The sequence below is a fragment of the Odocoileus virginianus genome, chromosome 20 (genome assembly GCF_023699985.2).
Source record: "Odocoileus virginianus isolate 20LAN1187 ecotype Illinois chromosome 20, Ovbor_1.2, whole genome shotgun sequence".
Classification (NCBI taxonomy): Eukaryota; Metazoa; Chordata; class Mammalia; order Artiodactyla; family Cervidae; genus Odocoileus; species Odocoileus virginianus.
Window position 1 is genome coordinate 23,871,060 of NC_069693.1, and position 19,906 is coordinate 23,890,965.

The window sequence follows — 19,906 nt, forward strand, 5'->3', positions numbered from 1 at the left end:
AGAAATGCAAATCAAAACTACAATGACCCTCAAGAGGGTCAGAAAGGCCATCATCAAAGAGTACAAATAATAAATGAGAGAAAGGGTGTAGAGAAAAGAGAACCCTCCTATACCATTGGTGGGAATGTACATTGGTACAGTCACTATGGAGAACAATATGGAGGCTCCTTAAAAAACTAAAAATAGAAACTAAACATTGTAAATCAACTGCAGTTAATTTCAATTTTTTAAAAAAGAAAATTTTCCTCTCATCAAGAAGTTTAACTCTTGCCTACACCCCCTGAACACTGGGGGAAACAAACCAAACTTTCTCTGCTGGTGGTGGGGAACAATAACAGAGGTCAACACTAACTGATGATGTTCTCCTTTATTTCCTTCTCACCAAATCATTATATACCTCCAAATCCACAGGACAGTCAGTCTTGACAATATTTGTGTGTTGAGACACCATTATGAGGAAACTGCATTCACAGATGAATTTTAAGTACAGCTCTCAGCAGCTCACTCTGCAAATGTCAGTATTTTGCAGTGTCAAATTTCTCCATACCAAGCTTACCTTCTTCTACTCAAAATCAAATAGCAACAAACACAAATTTGCTTCTAAGCAGCACAAACTGTTTCAGGGAAGTACAGTACTCTGCCTTAGAGACTAACAATAAGCACAAGATTCGATAGGAAAGACTTGTCAGCCTGGAGACTTCGGGCACCATCCTTCCAACACAGGCGCTGAGAACAGATCACCACAGGAAACTGAGTGAAGAAACAGATTTGAAATCTTGGTGGCCCAGTTTGAACTCCTGAATCAAATTGTGCCTGAAGCCTATTGTACTTTTCAGATAGTTGAAATAATATACTCCTTTTTTGCTTTAAGTTGTCTTTTCTGTTGCTTGCAAGTTTAATAACCCTTTTGAAACTACAGAGTCAATATAACATTCTTTAGTCACAAAAATTCCATGAAAATCTACTGTGTCTGTAGAACAGAAACACAATTAAATTCTTAGAGAGCCAGTGTGAATCTTTTTTCAACTAAAAGGAAATGCGTTTATAGAATCACCTTAGAAGAAACTACATAGGAGTTATATATATTCCTATCTCAGCAGAAGAAAACTTCAGTAACATGCTTTATTAAAATAAGTTGTTCTATCTCTGTCCCCATCTTTCATTTTCATTTTTAATAGGTCATCAGCATGTCATCTTTGTGATACATTATATATCGGACTCCACCTGAAAACAAATATAATGAGATTAAATACAATTTTCTAATAAGTATCCTAATTATGTACACATATAACACACTGTCCCATGGATGAACCAAAAAGCCTTCCCCCAACACTAGACCATGTGAAAGTGAAAGTGAAGTCCCTCAGTGATGTCTGACTCTTTGCGACCCCAAGGACGGTAGCCTACCAGGCTGCACCATCCATGGGATTTTCCAGGCAAGAATACTGGAGTGGGCTGCCATTTCCTTCTCCAGGGGATCTTCCCAACCCAGGGATCAAACCCAGGTCTCCTGCATTGCAGACAGACACTTTACCCTCTGAGCCACCAGGGAAGCCCATGTAGGCTTTGTCTTTAAATAATTGCATGATTTGGCAAAAATTGTTTTTCCACTCTTTTAGGAAACAAGAGTGTTACAGACCAGTAATTAGTAGTAAATCTAACTGTAAAAGCAATCTGTATCTGGAGATCTTAACAGGCAATGAGATTATAATCCATCTGGAGAAAGATGGGCTGATGGAGAAATAAAGATGTGTACATATAGCCATGAAGGCAAATCCCAGGCAGCCCATTCAGAGCAATATTTAAGGAGATAATGTAAAAAGAACACATGGGGAAAGCAGTAGACATAATCTGAACTGATGTTCACTGTGACATTATATAGATCAAAAGATGACAATAATGACACCACATATTTATTATGAAAAGACTGTTCTCAAAAAATTCCAAAGCACTCAGCCAACTCTTAGGTAAAATGCTGATAGTCATAAATGATACAGAAAGGTGAGAGTCCTTTTTTTCCCTATATTTCAGACCTGAGGCACTCAGACTCTGAGAGCTGAGTCATACAGAAGCATGTGTTATGGAATATCACAAATGAAACAATAAGACAGCCACCAGGATAAAATGTTAAGGGGGAGAAAAAGAAATTATCCACAAAACAGAGGAATCCATTCGTTCAACAATTATTAAGGTATATAAATGATCTAATGTAGAAACAAAAGGTACTGTTATCTCATATTCTTGTAGTGACCCAAGGAAATAACTAAGGTGAAGAAATATCACTTTTGTAGAGTAATATTAGAGGTCTTGTGAAATAAACTTGCCCTATTAGAGATATTCTGACATTAACTTTAGGTCAGGAGTTTCCTGACCATAAAGGAAGTCCATACACTAGGGGGAAAAAACAACACATGGAAATATGCAGACAACCTCATAGTGGGAAATGTTTCCATGAAACATGGGTGAGCTAATGTGTCTATCCAATGGTTCAGAGTAGATAGAAATTTAGGTCCCCTGAGCAAGAAATTGTTTACTTGCACACCAATTTTTTGAAGCCATCTTGGTACAACCCTACAGAATATAAAATGAAAAAGCTGTATGATAAGACTGAAATGTAAAATCCTGAGATTTCTGCCATGTAGGCAGATTGGAAGTAAAGTTTACTGGGAAAAGATATTTCAAAAGAGATATGAATTAGGTTATTAAGAGGCAAAATAAGATTTTGAGGGGAGGGCCATTACCAAGGAGGGAAATTAAAGGTGATTCATAGGAAGAGCTCAAGTTTGACATAGTGTCAAATTCAACAGGCCCAGATGGTTCACCAAAGTCTAGTTTTTAACAGTTTGCCAATCAACTTAGTTTTGTGACTATTTTACTATATAACCTTATGCATCACTTAGTAAAAAATTTTAATTAGTACTTTGACATTTATTAAAACCAGTGGAATTCATGTAATTTAGAAACCACATAACTCTTTGACTACTACCTATTATAAATTATTTAGTGACTATTTGATTAAGCATTGAAACACCTCTGAAACATTTATTACATTCTCACAGTCTAAGCACATATTATTTAAAATACATTGAAAGTTGTTGTTGTAATTGTTTAGTTGCTAAGTCGTGTCCAACCCTTTTGCGACTCCACGGACTGCAGCCCTACAGGATCCTGTGTCCGTGGAATTCTCCGGGCAAGAAAACTGGAGTGGGTTGCCATTTTCTTCTCCAGGGGATCTTCCCGACTCAGGGATTGAATCTGCGTCTCCTGAATTAGCAGGTAGATTCTCTACCACTGAGCCACCAAGGAAGCACATTGAAAGCTACTATCTACAAATTAGCTAAAGAATACATTTCAGAAGGCAATGAAAACTCAAAGGAAGTAGCATTGATCCTGGAAAGTGACCTTATTGAAGGATTTCAATATCATTACTAATATTCTTGAAGATCTCTTCAAGAAAATTAGAGATACCAAGGGAACATTTCATGCAAAGATGGGCACAATAAAGGACAGAAACAGTATGGACCTAACAGAAGCAGAAGATATTAAGAAGTGGGAAGAATACACAGAAGAACTATACAAAAAAAAAGGTCTCAGTGACCCAGATAACCATGAAGGTTAGCCAGGGGATATTGGGTGGTCGCTCACCTAGAGCCAGACATCCTGGAGTATGAAGTTAAGAGCGCCTTAGGAAGTGTGACTACTAACAAAGCTAGTGGAGGTGATGGAATTCCAGCTAAGCTATTTCTAATCCTAAAAGATGAGCTGTTCAAGTGCTGCACTCAATATGCCAGCAAATTTAGAAAACTCAGCAGTGGTCACAGAACAGGAAAAAGTCACTTTTCATTCCAATTTCGAAAAAAGGCAATGCCAAAGAATGTTCAAACTACTGCACAATTGTGCTCATTTCACATGCTAGTGAAGTGAAAGTTGGTCAGTCCTGTCCAACTCTTTGCGACCCCATGGACTATACAGTCCATGGAATTCTCCAGGCCAGAATACTGGAGTGGGAAGCTGTTCCCTTCTCCAGGGGATCTTCCTAACCCAGGGATCAAACTCAGATCTGCTGCCTTGCAGGTGGATTCTTTACCATCTGAGCCACAGGGGAAGCCCAAGAATACCGGAGTGGGTAGCCTATCCTTTCTCCAGAGGATCTCCCCGACCCAGGAATCAAACTGGGGTCTCTGGCATTGCAGGCAGATTCTTTATCAACTGAGCTACCTGGGAAACCCCACATTCTAGCAAGATAATGCTCAAAAACCTTCAAGCGAGGCTTCAACAGTAGGTGAACAGAGAACTTCCAGATGTACCAGCTGGATTTAGAAAAGGCAGAGGAACCAGAGATCAAATTGCCAACATCCTCTGGATCATAGAAAAAGCAAGGGAATTTTTTTTTTTTTAATTTACTTTTGCTTCACTGACTACACTAAATCCTTGTGACTGTATGGATGACAACAAACTGTGGAAAATTCTAAAAGAGATGGGAATGCCAGACCACCATATCTGCCTCCTGAGAAACCTATATACAGATCAAAAAAGCAACAGTTAGAACCGGACATGGAACAATAGACTGGTTCCAAATTGGGAAAGGAGTCCGTCAAGGCTGTATATTGTCACCATGTTTATTTAACTTATATGCAGAGTACATCATGTGAAATGCCAGGCTGGATAAAGCTCAAGCTGGAATCAAGATTGCTAGGGGGAATATCAATAACTTCAGATATGCAGATGATACCACCCTGATGGCAGAAAGCAAAGAGGAACTAAAGAGCCTCTTGATGAAGGTGAAAAAGGGAAGTAAAAAAGCTGGCTTAAAACTCAGCATTCAAAAAACTAAGATCCTGGCATCTGGTCCCATCACTTCATAGCAAATAGATGGGGAAACAATGGAAACAGTGACAGACTTTATTTTCTTAGGTTCCAAAATCACTGCAGATGGTGACTGCAGCCATTAAATTAAAAGATTCTTGCTCCTTGAAAGAAAAGCTGTGACAAACCTAGACAGCATATTCAAAAGCAGAGACATCACTTTGCTGACAAAGATCCATATAATCAAAGCTACAATTTTTTCCAGTAGTCTTGTACGGACGTGAGAGTTGGACCATAACAAAGGCTGAGCACTGAAGAATTGATGTTTTTGAACTGTGGTGCTAGAGAAGACTCTTGAGAGTCCCTTGGACAGCAAAGAGATCCAACCAGTCAATCCTAAAGGAAATCAACCCTGAATATTCATTGGAAGGACTGATGCTGAAGTTCCAATATACTTGCGCTACCTGATGCAAAGAGATGACTCATTGGAAGAGCCTATTCATTGGAAAAGATCCTGATGCTGGGAAAGATTGAGGGCAGGAGAAGGGGGTAACAGGATGAGATGGTTGGATGGCCTCATCAACTCAAAGGACATGAGTTTGAGCAAACTCTGGGATATGGTGAAGGACAGGGAAGACTGGTGTGCTGCAGTCCATGGGGCTGCAAAGCATCAGACACAACTGAGAAACTGAACAACAACTAGAAAATATGGGGGGCATCCCTGTTGACTCAATGTAAAGAACCTGACTGCCAATGTAGGAGACACGGGTTCAATCATATCTTCCTGGGTCAGGAAGATCCCCTGGAGTAGGAAATGGCAACCCACTCGAGTATTCTTGCCTGGGAAATTCCATGAACAGAGGAGCCTGGTGGGCTATAGTCCACATGAACACAAAAGAGCTGGACATGATTTAGCAACTAAACAACAACAACTAGCAAAAAAAAATGAAGTGGGACATATAACTGACAAACCACAAGTGGAGGGAAAAAAATGGAATAAAATAAACTGATCAACCAAAGAAAGGCAGAAAGGAGAAAAAAACAAAAAAAGTACCATAAAATAGAAAACGTAAATAAGCCCAAAACATTGGTAACTAACAAATGGGTGAAGGATCACTATCTATTAAGAACAGAAACTTAAATATTCCAGTAGAAAACCCATGGTTGGTGGTGGTTTAGTCACTAAGTCATGTCTAACTCTTGCGATCCCATGGGGTGTAACCTGCCAGGCTCCTCTGTCCATGGGATTTTCCAGGCAGGAATACTGGAGTGGTTTGCCATTTCCTTCTCCAAGGCCATACTTAAAAGACCTATCTAAAATAAGACAACATAAAAACAGTGAAGATAACAGTATAAGAAAAGATACACTAAGCAATTTTAGTATTAGGAAAAAAGAAAACTTTAGGCAAATGCACTAAAGGACAAAAAGGGGTATTTGCCAATAAAATTCAACACATGAACTTTTGTGCATATCTAACAACACAGTTTTCAGGAACCAGCATATACAATAGATGAACCAAGAGTAAGAATATTGAGTATTTGAATAATATAATTAACAAGTTTGATATAATAAGTATAAAACAGAAGACTGAATATAATAAAGAACATTCTCCTCAGGGACACTGACAAAAGAAAATTGATCACATATTATGTCATGAAGAAAAATCTCATTGACTCCTGTAAAGCAGAAATCATACAAAGCCATATTGATCTATCACAACATAGTAGTAAAATTAGATTCATCATCAAAAAGATAGCCCCAAAATCTATATTCTTAGAAACTTTCCCCTTGACAATAACTCATGTTTAAGAGAAAAACCAATTTAGAATTTACAAACTACTTAGAAATGAATGACAATGAGACAATTGTTAAAGCATAGGATTTAGGTAAACAGTACGTATATGCTCAATCATGTCCAACTCTTTGTGACCCCATGAATTGTAGCCCACCAGGCTCCTCTGTCTATGGCATTTTCCAGGCAAGAATACTGGAGTGAGTTGCCATTTCCTATTCCAAAGGATCTTCCAGAGCCAAGGATCAAACCTGCATCTCTGGCAGCTCCTTCACTGACAGGCAGCTTCTTTACCACTGAGCCACCTTCTAACAGTACTCAGAAGAAATGTTTCAAGAGAACAGCATCGAAACATGTATATTATCTAGTGTGAAACAGATCACCAGCCCAGGTTGGGTGCATGAGACAAGTGCTCGGGCCTGGTGCACTGGGAAGACACAGAGGGATCGGGTGGAGAGGGAGGTGGGAGGGGGGACCGGGATGGGGAATACATGTAAATCCATGGCTAATTCATTTCAATGTATGACAAAAACCACTGCAATGTTGTAAAGTAATTAGCCTCCAACTAATAAAAATAAATAGAAAAATAAATTAAAAAAAATAAAAATTTGGGACATTCAAAGACCCTGCTCTCTTACTTCTTGGCGTCTTCCCCACAAAAGCATTTCCACTGTGCACAGAAGTATGCACAAAGGTTCTTATTGCCCCATTGTTTGTCAAAGTTAACCCTCTCCTAAAGATTGATGCTTAGGTTCCTTCCAGATCTTCCTAGCTCCATGTCATAAGACTACCACTCAACAGTTCAGCAGAATAGAGTTGTACATACCGAAATGGAAAATTATCTAAGATATGTTAATTAAAATAAGAAAATGCAGAAAAATTTAAATATTGTAATATCATTCATATTAGAATAATTTAACAGAAATTAAAACCAATTTATCAGAGAAGGAAATGGCAACTCAATTCAGTATTCGTGCCTGGGAAATCCCATGGATAGAGGAGCTTGGTGGGCCACAGTCCATGGTGTCACAAACTCAGGGACTAACACTTTCACTTTTCATTTCTTCAGGTATAGGTCTACGTTACAGAGAAAAATGTCAAGAAGAATAGCTGAGGACTAGTGTGTTAATTTTAAGTTAAGAGAAGGTAGGAAGAATAATCAAGACAACAGTAACAGAAATGTTTGAATTTTTTTTTTAACAACAGGGCAGTATTTACATAAAATTTGTGTAATAGGAAAAGAAAAAGCTATGTGAGTTATCATAAAATGATCATAAGATTCTTCTGTTACAAACAAATATTGCTGGAACCATTCATTCAGGCTTACAAACTAATTTTTGCTCAGGCAAGTTTTGCCCAGACAAATTTTTATTAATAAAGCTAGCCTCTTTTGATTTACAACTTTGGGGAAAAGGAAAACAATAGAAAGTTTTCATTAATGTGTTTAGTTAGTTACATCATTTCACAATTTGAAATTATCAGACTAGAAAAGCAGCTAAGATAAAAGGGGGAGAATACATAAATGAAACCCAATTTTTAAAACTGTATTTATTGCTTAAGAATTGTGATGATATTGTCTGCAAAAATAAATCTTCAAAGCACTTAATGTCATCAATGTCAACATAAATTACACACCTATACCTTAGACTCAGAGTCAGACACAAGGATGTCTTTTAAGAGAAGAATTTATCAATATCATTAACTGTATAAGGTAGGAACCAAAACGTAAACTACAAACATAAGAAAAAAATAAAATGTTACATGAAGAAAGTGCAAGGAAAACACTGCAACCCAATTCTCTACCTCTACAATAAAATACTAAAATAATTCAGACACATTGGTTGTTATAAGGGGAGGGAGGGAGGAGGATGAATAAAAAAAGTTACTCTAATTTAAACAAAATTAATAAAGAAATGTTCTGCATAGTTTTTTTCCCTGTTTCTACTTCTAATCATTTATCATGCAAATGAAAGCAGTAATGGAAAATGTAAAGAAAACAAATTCTGCAATATAGTGAAACCCGTACGCAGCAAGAGATAAGATTGAATATCAGAAGGAAAGGGTCTGAAAATTAGCTGTCTGTACAATAACTGGGAGGGAAAACTGTTTTATTTAGCCTGGAGGGATTTTTTTGTAGCAAACTGACTAAATTAAAATCCAGTCTATTAAATCCAGTATCATACTAGAAAATGCCTTTTCCTTGCACTTTTAGATAAATTTTCATTGATCTCATTTTACGCATGATTACATTTTTAATGAGTTGTGCAATATTTCCAGGCTAATTTTAAATCCCTTCTCTCACCACCTCCCCCCAACTTACTGCTTGCTGGATTAACATTTCTGATAAATTGTTGGACCAGAAAGAAGGAGCATTACCAAGATGAAATAAATTACCTTCATTTTTTTTTTTTTGCTGCTCTAAAGTGATAATAGGAGAATACAAATGCCTACTGTCTAATTATGCCACATCTTCCAATTCATTTCACAAAAACTATTTTATTTTTATGTAATAGGCATGTTACCCTGTATTTATTATAAATGACCCTGAACAGTATATAGTCTATCAGAATAAAAAATTTCACCCCAACACTGATCAAGTAAACTAAAAACAAATGTCCAAAAGGAGCAACTTCATAAACTAAAGAAAATGAGACAATCAGAAATCAATACACCAAGAAATATACATATATATATATATATTTTACAAATTGACATTGTTTAAAATTAACATTCAAAATACAAAATAATACTATTTATAAATGCTTTAAAAGGTCTATTCTCATGTGAGACAGGAGGCTGGGAAAGTGTGAAAACCTTAGTAAAGTAAGATCGTTTTTCTCCATTAGCATCTTCAGGCCTACATGCCAAGAAGAAAGATGATTTGATGGGAATCACTTGAATTCAAGCCTCTATTCTAGAAAGAAAGTCAGAAAAAATTAAAATTGGGACCTAAGAACAAGACCTTTGTAAAAGTTCTTAAACGTCTTTGCTTCCCACCATAGCTATTTTTACAACTCTGTCTAATTCTTTGTGATGACTAAGACTAAAATACCATAAACAGATAATATTTCTAATTCAAAGACTAATTATTAGAATAAACAAAATTAATTTCTGTTCTATAGTGCTTAGAAGAGAAAACAGAGCTTGAAAGATTAAAAATAAGAATATAGGAAAGACTGGCAAGGCAAATACTAACCAGAGGAAAATAGTAATTTAGTGATTTTTAGTAATTTTAGTATCAAAGTACAGATTAAAGCAAAAAAGTTTTAAAAGAAATAGAAGAAAAATTCCACAAGAAGATTTCATTTATGTGTGTGTGTATGTGTATAGGTATATGTACGTGTGTGTACACAAAAATACATACTTGGACACACACATGTATAAATGCATGCACAAAGTATGCTCCTAACATGCTCCTAACACAATGCTCCTAACACATGCTCCTAACATGCTCCTAACACAATATAGCTTCAAACTATAAAAATAAAAAACTGACAGAATTATCAAGGGCAAGTGATAGAGGAAAGATTGAACATGTTAAATGGAGACCTAGAAGGTGTTAAGAAGAAACACATGTTGAACTTCTCGAGATGAAAACTGTAATACACTCTGGAGAAGGAAATGGCTACCCACTCCAGTATTCTTGCTGGGAGAATCCCCGGGACCCTGCCTGGCAAGCTACCGTCCATGGGATTGCAAGAGTCAGACATTGACTTAGCGACTAAACCACTACCACCAAGTTAGTAGGAGTAAGAAAGTCTGAGTTTTGTGAAAAAATCAGAAAAGAACTAAGAAGATTGTCGACAAGAACTTTCCGATTTGCATAATATTTCCTTCATGGATACATTTTCATAGCATTATTATGTGATGTGAGAAGTTTTTTTTTTTGTTTTGGTTTTTTTTTTTTGAAGTAACATGGATTTTATACTACAGAATCAAGAGATTGGCTTTATAGGAAAAATTGATTTATAAAGAGTGGTACAGGTTTTTATAGATAACCATGACAACATCTCATATGAATGGGCATGTTACTGAGGAATCAGACAACGGAGTAAAAAATGTTGATCTTGCATCACCAGAGGAACATCAGAAGCACCGAGAGATGGCTGTTGACTGCCCTGGAGATTTGGGCACCAGGATGATGCCGGTGCGTCGAAGTGCACAGCTGGAACGTATTCGGCAACAACAGGAGGACATGAGGCGTAGGCGAGAGGAAGAAGGGAAAAAACAAGAACTTGACCTTAATTCTTCCATGAGACTTAAGAAACTAGCCCAGATTCCTCCAAAAACTGGAATAGATAACCCTATATTTGATACAGAGGAAGGAATTGTCTTAGAAAGTCCTCATTATGCTGTGAAAATATTAGAAGTGGAAGACTTGTTTTCTTCACTTAAACATATCCAACATACTTTGGTAGATTCTCAGAGCCAGGAGGATATTTCACTGCTTTTACAACTTGTACAAAATAAAGATTTCCAGAATGCGTTTAAGATACACAATGCTGTCACAGTACACATGAACAAGGCCAGTCCTCCATTTCCTCTTATCTCCAATGCACAAGATCTTGCACAGGAGGTACAAACTGTTTTGAAGCCAGTTCACCAGAAGGAAGGACAAGAATTAACTGCTCTGCTGAATGCTCCACATATTCAGGCACTTTTACTGGCCCATGATAAGGTCGCTGAGCAGGAAATGCAGCTAGAGCCTATTACAGATGAGAGAGTTTATGAAAGCGTTGGCCAGTATGGAGGAGAAACTGTAAAAATAGTTCGTATAGAAAAGGCTCGAGATATTCCATTGGGTGCTACAGTTCGAAATGAAATGGATTCTGTCATCATTAGTCGGATAGTTAAAGGGGGTGCTGCAGAAAAAAGTGGTCTGTTACATGAAGGAGATGAAGTTCTGGAAATTAATGGCATTGAAATTCGGGGGAAAGATGTCAATGAGGTTTTTGACTTGTTGTCTGATATGCATGGTACTTTGACATTTGTTCTGATTCCCAGTCAACAGATCAAGCCTCCTCCTGCCAAAGAAACAGTAATCCACGTAAAGGCTCATTTTGACTACGACCCCTCAGATGACCCTTATGTTCCATGTCGAGAGTTAGGTCTGTCTTTCCAAAAAGGGGATATACTTCATGTAATCAGCCAAGAAGATCCAAATTGGTGGCAGGCCTACAGGGAAGGAGATGAAGATAATCAGCCTCTAGCTGGGCTCGTTCCAGGGAAAAGCTTTCAGCAGCAAAGGGAAGCCATGAAGCAAACCATAGAAGAAGATAAGGAACCAGAAAAATCCGGAAAACTATGGTGTGCAAAGAAGAATAAAAAGAAGAGGAAAAAGGTTTTATATAATGCCAATAAAAATGATGATTATGACAATGAAGAAATCTTAACTTATGAGGAAATGTCACTTTATCATCAGCCAGCAAATAGGAAAAGACCTATCATTTTGATTGGTCCACAGAACTGTGGCCAGAATGAATTGCGTCAGAGGCTCATGAACAAAGAGAAAGACCGCTTTGCATCTGCAGTTCCTCATACAACTCGGAATCGGCGAGACCATGAAGTAGCTGGTAGAGATTACCACTTTGTTTCACGGCAGGCGTTTGAGGCAGACATAGCAGCTGGAAAGTTCATTGAGCATGGTGAATTTGAGAAAAATTTGTATGGAACCAGTATAGATTCTGTTCGCCAAGTGATCAACTCCGGCAAAATATGTCTTTTAAGTCTTCGTACCCAGTCCTTGAAGACTCTACGGAACTCAGACTTGAAACCATATATTATCTTCATTGCACCCCCTTCACAAGAAAGACTTCGGGCATTATTGGCCAAAGAGGGCAAGAATCCAAAGCCTGAAGAGTTGAGAGAAATCATTGAGAAGACTAGAGAGATGGAGCAGAACAATGGCCACTACTTTGACACAGCAATTGTGAACTCAGATCTTGATAAAGCCTATCAGGAACTGCTTAGGTTGATTAACAAACTTGATACTGAACCTCAGTGGGTGCCATCCACTTGGCTGAGGTGAAGGAAAACATTCATTCTGTAGCAGGACTGGACTTGATCTGGCAAACTGCCCATAGGAAGATAGCCCTGATACTTGAGCACATCTCTGAGAAGGTGGCAGGCAGTGTAAACTGTAGACCTGTTCTTAAATCTTGAACTAGTGAGAAAAAAATCCCCTTAAGCAATTTGTTAACAGCAGTCTTTATTCTTTCTGTACCTGGCTTTAGAGGTTCTTGCCTCAGATGGGGATTTTAAATGGACCTTTTCAACAGAGCCATTCTAGTTTATCCATGGTAAAAGCCTTTTAATTCTGTTTTCATCTAACCAAGTCTTTTCTGCCTAGTCATATTTCCACAAAAACGTGTATATATACACAATGGTCTGTGTTTTACACTGCAATAAATATTAATGTTATTTAACAGTTAATTTAAATGATTTCATGAGAATTTGGGAGTGAGGGGGAACTGTGCTTCTGTGCACTGGGCAAGACAACAGTATTTGGCTAGAAGATTGGTTTAGTCATCAGAACTACTTTAAAAAAAAAATGGTGCCACTTTGGTCTGGAGCTATGTTAGCGTTGAATTCATTTATATGCCTTTTAATTCTTAAAAACATTCCATTAGAAGAACCAATTTTTTAGCTCGAACTTTGTGGATCAGACTTCACTGTAGACTCTGATCTAAAACATAGACAACATATGCTGATCTTTTTAAAGGTATAATGAGCTTTTGAATTTTTTTCTTAAATTGTCACAACTGATTTGGTAACTTCCTTTTCCTGATCTGCATAGTACAATAGAATGTATAAGTTATATTTTTATGAATGGAAGATATTCATATAAACTGTGTTGATTATTAAAAGTTTCTTCCTCATGATGCAGGTTTTTACATACATGAGAGGACATAGCACATTTGACGGTTTTTGCATTTTATATATGAGCACAGTATAATTTGATGACTGTGTTACATATGTAGGTAATAAACTGGAATTCTGTGATCAATATAGCTGCTGTACTGTATACTAATATTTAATAGGTTGACAAAGAGGTCATTAATTACATTGTTCAGCATTGGAATAAAATTATATGAGAGAAATGATATAACAGTTGACTTTGAGATCGGAAGGAAAAAATGACCTGAAAGTCATTTGAACATTTTAGGAAAAGAACACTGCAGGGGAAAAGTTAAGCATATAGAAATATAGAAAGAAGTAAAAAGCATATAGAAATAGGGTTTATCCTCAAAAAGTCTGCCTCTTATGACCAGAATGCAACAAGCTAAATCATAAAACATTTAAGCTAATGGATTTTCATACTGTCTCTATAGCTTGAAGCTTTAAAAGTCAACTTCTGCAATTGGCATGGAAAGTTAATTTGTAATCTCTTCCAGGCTTAGGGGGTGGTGTGGTGTGTGACAAATAACCTCAAATATGAATGTCTTGATTTTATTTTTATGATGACTACAGCTACAACAATTCTGTTTCCAAAGCTAAACACTGGAATAATATTGAATTGTCACTTATTAACATAAGCAACTTTTTAATGAATAGTTTGTCTTGGTGTCATGTATATATTTGAGTTTTTCTCTTTTGCATAATATTATTTGAACAAATGTAGACTGTTTATATGTTGCCTTTTTCTGTTCAACTTTGTGTGGCCTCAAAATTGGCTGTAGAGTAGGTCTTACACAGAAATAATGTTCCTTAGGAGGAAAGTAACATTCCTGGGTTGAGGGAAGGAATGCCATACATACTGTCTCTTCAGGTCTGAAACACTCCAGTTTATGGCAGGAAAATGCAAAGTCACAGTGCTTTTCAGCAATGAAAACAAAGGACTGTAAGTACTAAATCTTTTCACTTTTCCAATTTACTTTCTCCTTAGGAATGAAAGGTAGTCTCTGTGGAATTTTGTGAGCTGCTTAGCATAACTGACAAGTGTTTTCAACCCTAAGGTCTAAAATGTAGTTTCAGTCAAATTAGAATTGAGATTTTAGGTGGTGTCAGTAAGTGGCTACCACGCTAGTCTCCTAGTTAGCCTGCAGACCACAGGGCCACACAACGGCCATGTGCTGTGGACTCGGGCATGGCTTTCACAAGCAGATTCAAGAACCCTACCGAGGCACATGCCATGCCATAATATACTCTTAAAAGTCTAAGGTGATGAGATATTTCAGGGGTCATTGAAATCTTATGTAATTCTCTCCTTCCTCATCAGCAGTGATAGAGGAATAGAAATGTTTATGTCCCACACTTTCTTCAGTCCTAGTGATATGGATGTGCTGGTACTCATCCCAGTCCCTCCAGAGTGAAAACTGAGTTGTTGCTGACTTCTTTGAAAGAAAATAGAAAAAAACCTTGCTCCCTACCTAGCTGTGCTATATACCACTCTGGCCAATTCCATTTCCTGGCCTTCCTGTGCTTCTGATTGGAGACCCCAATGTTGGGGAGGTCTTAACCACTTAACAGGAACCATACCAATAGCTAATGAAATGCACATTAGTTCAAATAATAACCTTCTTTACTAAATTTTCTTAAGTCAGAACGAATAGAAAGGAGAATAGTTTTTAGATTAATCCAGATTTGCTTTCTATGAAAATCTAATATCTGGATTTTTTTTTTTCCCTTTTCTCATGGCCTAAGGAATAATTTGAATGTAATTTTGTGAATGTGTGTGGAAAATATAAACCAGGGATTTAGCCTTAATAAAGGTAACTTTTTTGACACCTGTTCTTAATCTTCCTTTGTACTTTACCTTGCCTGTATCTGCACTCTTGTTGAGATGTAATACTGCACAACATAATGTAAAAGTAAAAAGTAAAATTATGTTTCAAATTTTAAAAAAAAAAAAAAAAAAAAGAAAACTGTAATACATGAGATGACAAATATAGTGTATGGGATTAATAGGAGATTAGAAAAGATTAATAAACTACAAGGTATAGCAATAGAAACCATCCAAAAATGAAACAGACAGGAAAAATCACACACGAGGAATAAATGAACAAAGCATCAGCGAACCATGCTGCTGCTGCTGCTGAGTCGCTTCAGTCGTGCCCACCAGGCTCCGCCGTCCCTGGGATTCCCCAGGCAAGAACACTGGAGTGGGTTGCCATTTCCTTCTCCAATGCATGAAAATGAAAAGTGAAAGTGAAGTCAAGACAACCTCAAATGGCAAAATATAACTGGCATCCCTGAGGGTAGGGAGCAAAAATATTTGAAAAAATAATGGCTACGTTTTTCTAAATTTGAAAAAATTATAAGCCTTTTGTGTGTGGCGGCCAGCATGGAGAGAGCGTCATGAAGGCCTAAGGCACACTATGAGAATACAAGGTGTGGGGGAGCCTCCCTGCCCACCCCCAAATTCCACTTACCACTCCTCTATCAAATAAAAATCTTTGCATCCTTGCATCTAATTATGCCAAGTTCCAAGTTCTGATACTTTGCAACTTAACTGAAGAAGATGAATTCTTCAGGGAAATTGTCTACTGTAGGCAGATGTTCAAGAAATCTCCCGGCAAGTGAGGAACTTGAGCATCTGACTGCACTACAGCTCCTGCAGTGGCACCCACATGTACCAGGTATACTGGGACCTGACTAACACAGGTAATGTCACTCAATGCTATCAGGTCACAGGTGTCTAGCACTCAATCCAGATCATGACGATGGAGGAGATCACAGCCAAGAGGTGCCATCTGCCAATGGTCAAGAGGCTTCACAGCTACAAGATCAAGTTTCTGCTGCCCCCACTGGGTCCTACATCACCAGCATCAGCCATGCTTCACAATCAAGAAGCCCAATACTTTCTTTCAGATACAGGGCCCTCCGCATCCCCAGGTCTGCCAAAATAAATTCCTTGCCGGGAGAAAACCCCTAAGGAGTTCAGTGAACCCCAACCATAATTATGAAAAGTGAAGAAGACTAAGACACCTCATAAGCAAATTGCTTAAGATGAGCGATAAAAAGGAAAATGTGAGAAGTAGTCAGAGGAGGGGGGAAGAAAGACACCTTATGTACAAAGGATGAGAAAAAGATTTCTCATTGGAAGCAATGTAAGCTAGGAAACAGTACAATATTTTTAAAGTACAGACTAGGGTGGGGAAGAGAGAGGCAAGGTGGAGAGAGTGAAAATAGAAAAATGAAGATGAAACAAAGACTGGTCTAAACATAAAAAACTGAAAGAATTAATCACCAATAGACCTGCATGACAGGAAATAGTAAAGTGCTTCAAACAGAATGAAAATGATACCAGACATAAACCTGGATATACACAAAAGAAGGAAGATCATTAGAAATAGAAATTACAAATGTAAATATAAAGACTTTTAAAATTTATATCTTTAAAAGAGAATCAACTGTTTAAACCCAAAAAAAAAAATAGTAACAAGATTTTGTATGCATTTCAACATACATAAAAATGAAAGGTATGACAATAGCTTAAAGGCCAGGAAAGGAAAGAAAAATGAAAGTATACTATTGTCAGTCTCTTATAGTGTAAGTGTACAACAGCAAAGAATGACTATGAAATATTAAAGATAAATAATATAAACTCCAAAACAACCAGTAAAATAAGGTATAATTAATAACACAAAGGAGATAATAAAGAGCCATAAAAATATTAATCTGAAAGAAAGCAGAAAAGGAGTATAAAAGGAACATAGAAGAGAAGGGACATACAGAAAACAAAAGCAAGATGGTCAGTTCAACACAATTATACCAAGAATCATATTAAATGTAAATAGTCTTTAAAAACACAACTAAAAAGCAGGGATAATTACATTAGGAGAAAAAAGAGGTAACACCAAACTCTATGCTGCTGCTGCAAAAAAAACAAAAAGTAAAAAGGATGAAAAAGATATTCTGTACTAATATAAATTGAAAGAAAGGAGGAGTGGCTTATACTAATATCAGACAAAGTGGATTTCATCCTCCAGTATTTTGGGTCTAAGATACAGCATCAATTTCAACCTTGAATTAAAATCTCCACCCAAGCATTGAAATAGGAATACGATGTCATCATGTCTGTCCAACTATTTTACTCATGGTATAAAAGGTGGAAGTCAAACTTTTAATGGCCTTTTATGATCTTTAAAAGTTCTAAATTCTTGTACCCTCTGAAAAATAAAAAAATTTAAAAACTGTAAGAGAATTACAATATTTAAACATCCAACTTTGACCAATTTCTGGATATATTTGGCATTTTTATCACAGAAATAGGTCTCAGGGAATTAAAGAATTATAATAAAAATCCAAAGCCTGTGATTGAGCAATTTAACTATTTTTAATGATGGTGAACAGTAAATACATGACCAGAAACATAAAATATTAACATCAAAGTGAATTACAGAAAGGCTCAGAAAGTACTAATGGCCTGAAGGAATGTAGTAGAGAATTTAACAGACTAAAGTTCACAAGAGAACATGACAAGAATCTAACACTCAAAATAGTAAAAGCCAGTCTTATATTTGTTTAACCTACTGAAAAATTCTCTGTATTATGGACAGCCTCAGTCTAATACTTCAGCAGTAGAAATATAATTAAGATATGCTAATATTGGGCAAGAAAATAGTAAGACCTGGGGATGTGGAAATACCTTCCACACTGCTCAGGTGGGTAGTACGTGACCACGGGAAGGATTCTAGGGTTGGTGTAAAGAGCTGCTGTTCTTAGTCGCTCAGTCGTGTCTGACTCTGCGATCCCATAGACTCTAGCCCGCCGGGCTTTTCTGTCCATGGGGATTCTCCAGGCAAGAATACTGGAGTGGGCTGCCATGCCCTCCTCCAGGGGATCTTCTTATTCCAGGAATTGACCCAGATTTCCCACATCACAGGCAGATTCCTTACTGTCTGAGCCACTACAGAGGCCCAGTAAAGAACTGCAGAAGTCCCCAAAAAATAATTTTGCTTTTAGAGACTCCATAAATCAAAACATCTCATAGACCTTTGTCCTGGTCTGCACGCCCAGAACAGAAATATCTATTTCAAGGAAATTCTGTGAGCAGAATTCAGGGAAATCAACAAGTTTGGTGCAGCAGGATTTGACAGCAGTTTCGAATAGAAATTTCAAAATGGACCTAAAAATACTACCACTTTTCAATGCAAAAGCACCAAGCTTAAAGATGCTCTAGTTTTCAAACCTGACTCTACAATTTTATAAATTGTGAGAACCTGACCAGGTTGCTTACTTGCTCTTGCCTCCTCAACATTTGAGTTTTTTTTATTAAAATAGAATAATATCTTTCTCACAGAGTTGTTTTAAGGACTTGATCATATACATAAAGAACTGAAGTCACAGCTGAGCACTTAGTAAGGTCTAACTAAATATCAATTATTAATAATTAGGACCACCTTTCCTAAAGGACGAGAATATGCTGACTGAAACTGGCAACTGAATGTAAAATCACTCAAAGAGAGCTGAATTTGTATGAGAAAAATTAAACTACTAAATTAAGTAGTACCAATTTAAGTTCAAAGATGGCTGCCTTCAATTTCTTCCCTTCCTGTAAAAAAAAAAAAGCAAGTCACTCTTCCTGTCAGAAAAGAAAGTCTACTTCCCTTCCCTGAATTTGGGTTGGGCTTGTACCTAGGGTAGCAGTGACACTGTGCTAGGTCCAAGCCTAGACTCTAAACTCTTGGCAACTGTTGATTTTCCCCTTGAAGCCAGCTCAGTTTAAGAAGTCTGACTAACCTGAGACTACCATGCTGTTAGGGAGACCCTAGCTAACCACATGAAGAGGACACACGGACAAACAGCAAAGCATAAGGCATTGGAGTGGTTTCCCTGAAACTTCTAGCCCAGCCAAGACACCAACTGAACACAGAGAACTGAGTAGCCATAGTTGACATCATGAGGAAAAAATACCACCCAGCTAAATAAGCCCACTGCCTCAACTCATAGAATCATAAGAAAAAAAAATCTTAAAAAAAGTTTTGGGCAATAGATAACTAACAGAGTCTAAACCCAAAAACCATCAACTGTATTTATTTGTAGCCTTAGACTGTCAGAAGCAGCTCATCAATTTCTTTACTCTCTTAATGAATTTTACTGGGGTGTATGCACTAGAAGTTTTGGATAATGCTAGACATGAGCATCACCCCCAAAAGTAAAAAGGAGAACTGCAATTCCTGAAATATTCTTTTTGCAGGATAATCCCAGACTCACTGGGTAGAGGCTACATATAAGAACCAAGACAGTGAAAGTAGCTAGAACACCTCTGGCAGAGGGGTGATCCTTTCTTCTTGTTGTTTAGTCACTAAGTCATGTCCGACTCTTTACAACCCCATGGACTGTAGCCCACCAGGCTCCTCTGT

At 37.3% G+C, this 19,906-nt stretch overlaps 1 protein-coding gene, 1 long non-coding RNA gene and 1 pseudogene across 3 annotated transcripts in view; 2 read left to right on the plus strand and 1 right to left on the minus strand.

Moving 5' to 3' along the window:
- Positions 1 to 1,108: 1,108 nt before the first annotated feature.
- The window catches only part of LOC110122666 (uncharacterized), a 157,475-nt gene continuing 138,677 nt past the window's right edge, over positions 1,109 to 19,906 (minus strand). For both annotated transcript variants that reach the window (XR_011482175.1, XR_011482176.1), the window contains exon 4: positions 1,109 to 1,224. This is a non-coding gene — a long non-coding RNA (uncharacterized lncRNA). The remainder of the gene's footprint in view (positions 1,225 to 19,906) is intronic.
- LOC139029893 (protein PALS1) lies at positions 10,336 to 15,325 on the plus strand. The gene has a single exon (XM_070451079.1). The coding sequence runs from the start codon at positions 10,600 to 10,602 to the stop codon at positions 12,625 to 12,627; it is 2,028 nt and encodes a 675-aa protein (XP_070307180.1). The 5' UTR covers positions 10,336 to 10,599; the 3' UTR covers positions 12,628 to 15,325.
- LOC110122665 (large ribosomal subunit protein eL20 pseudogene) lies at positions 15,897 to 16,511 on the plus strand (annotated as a pseudogene).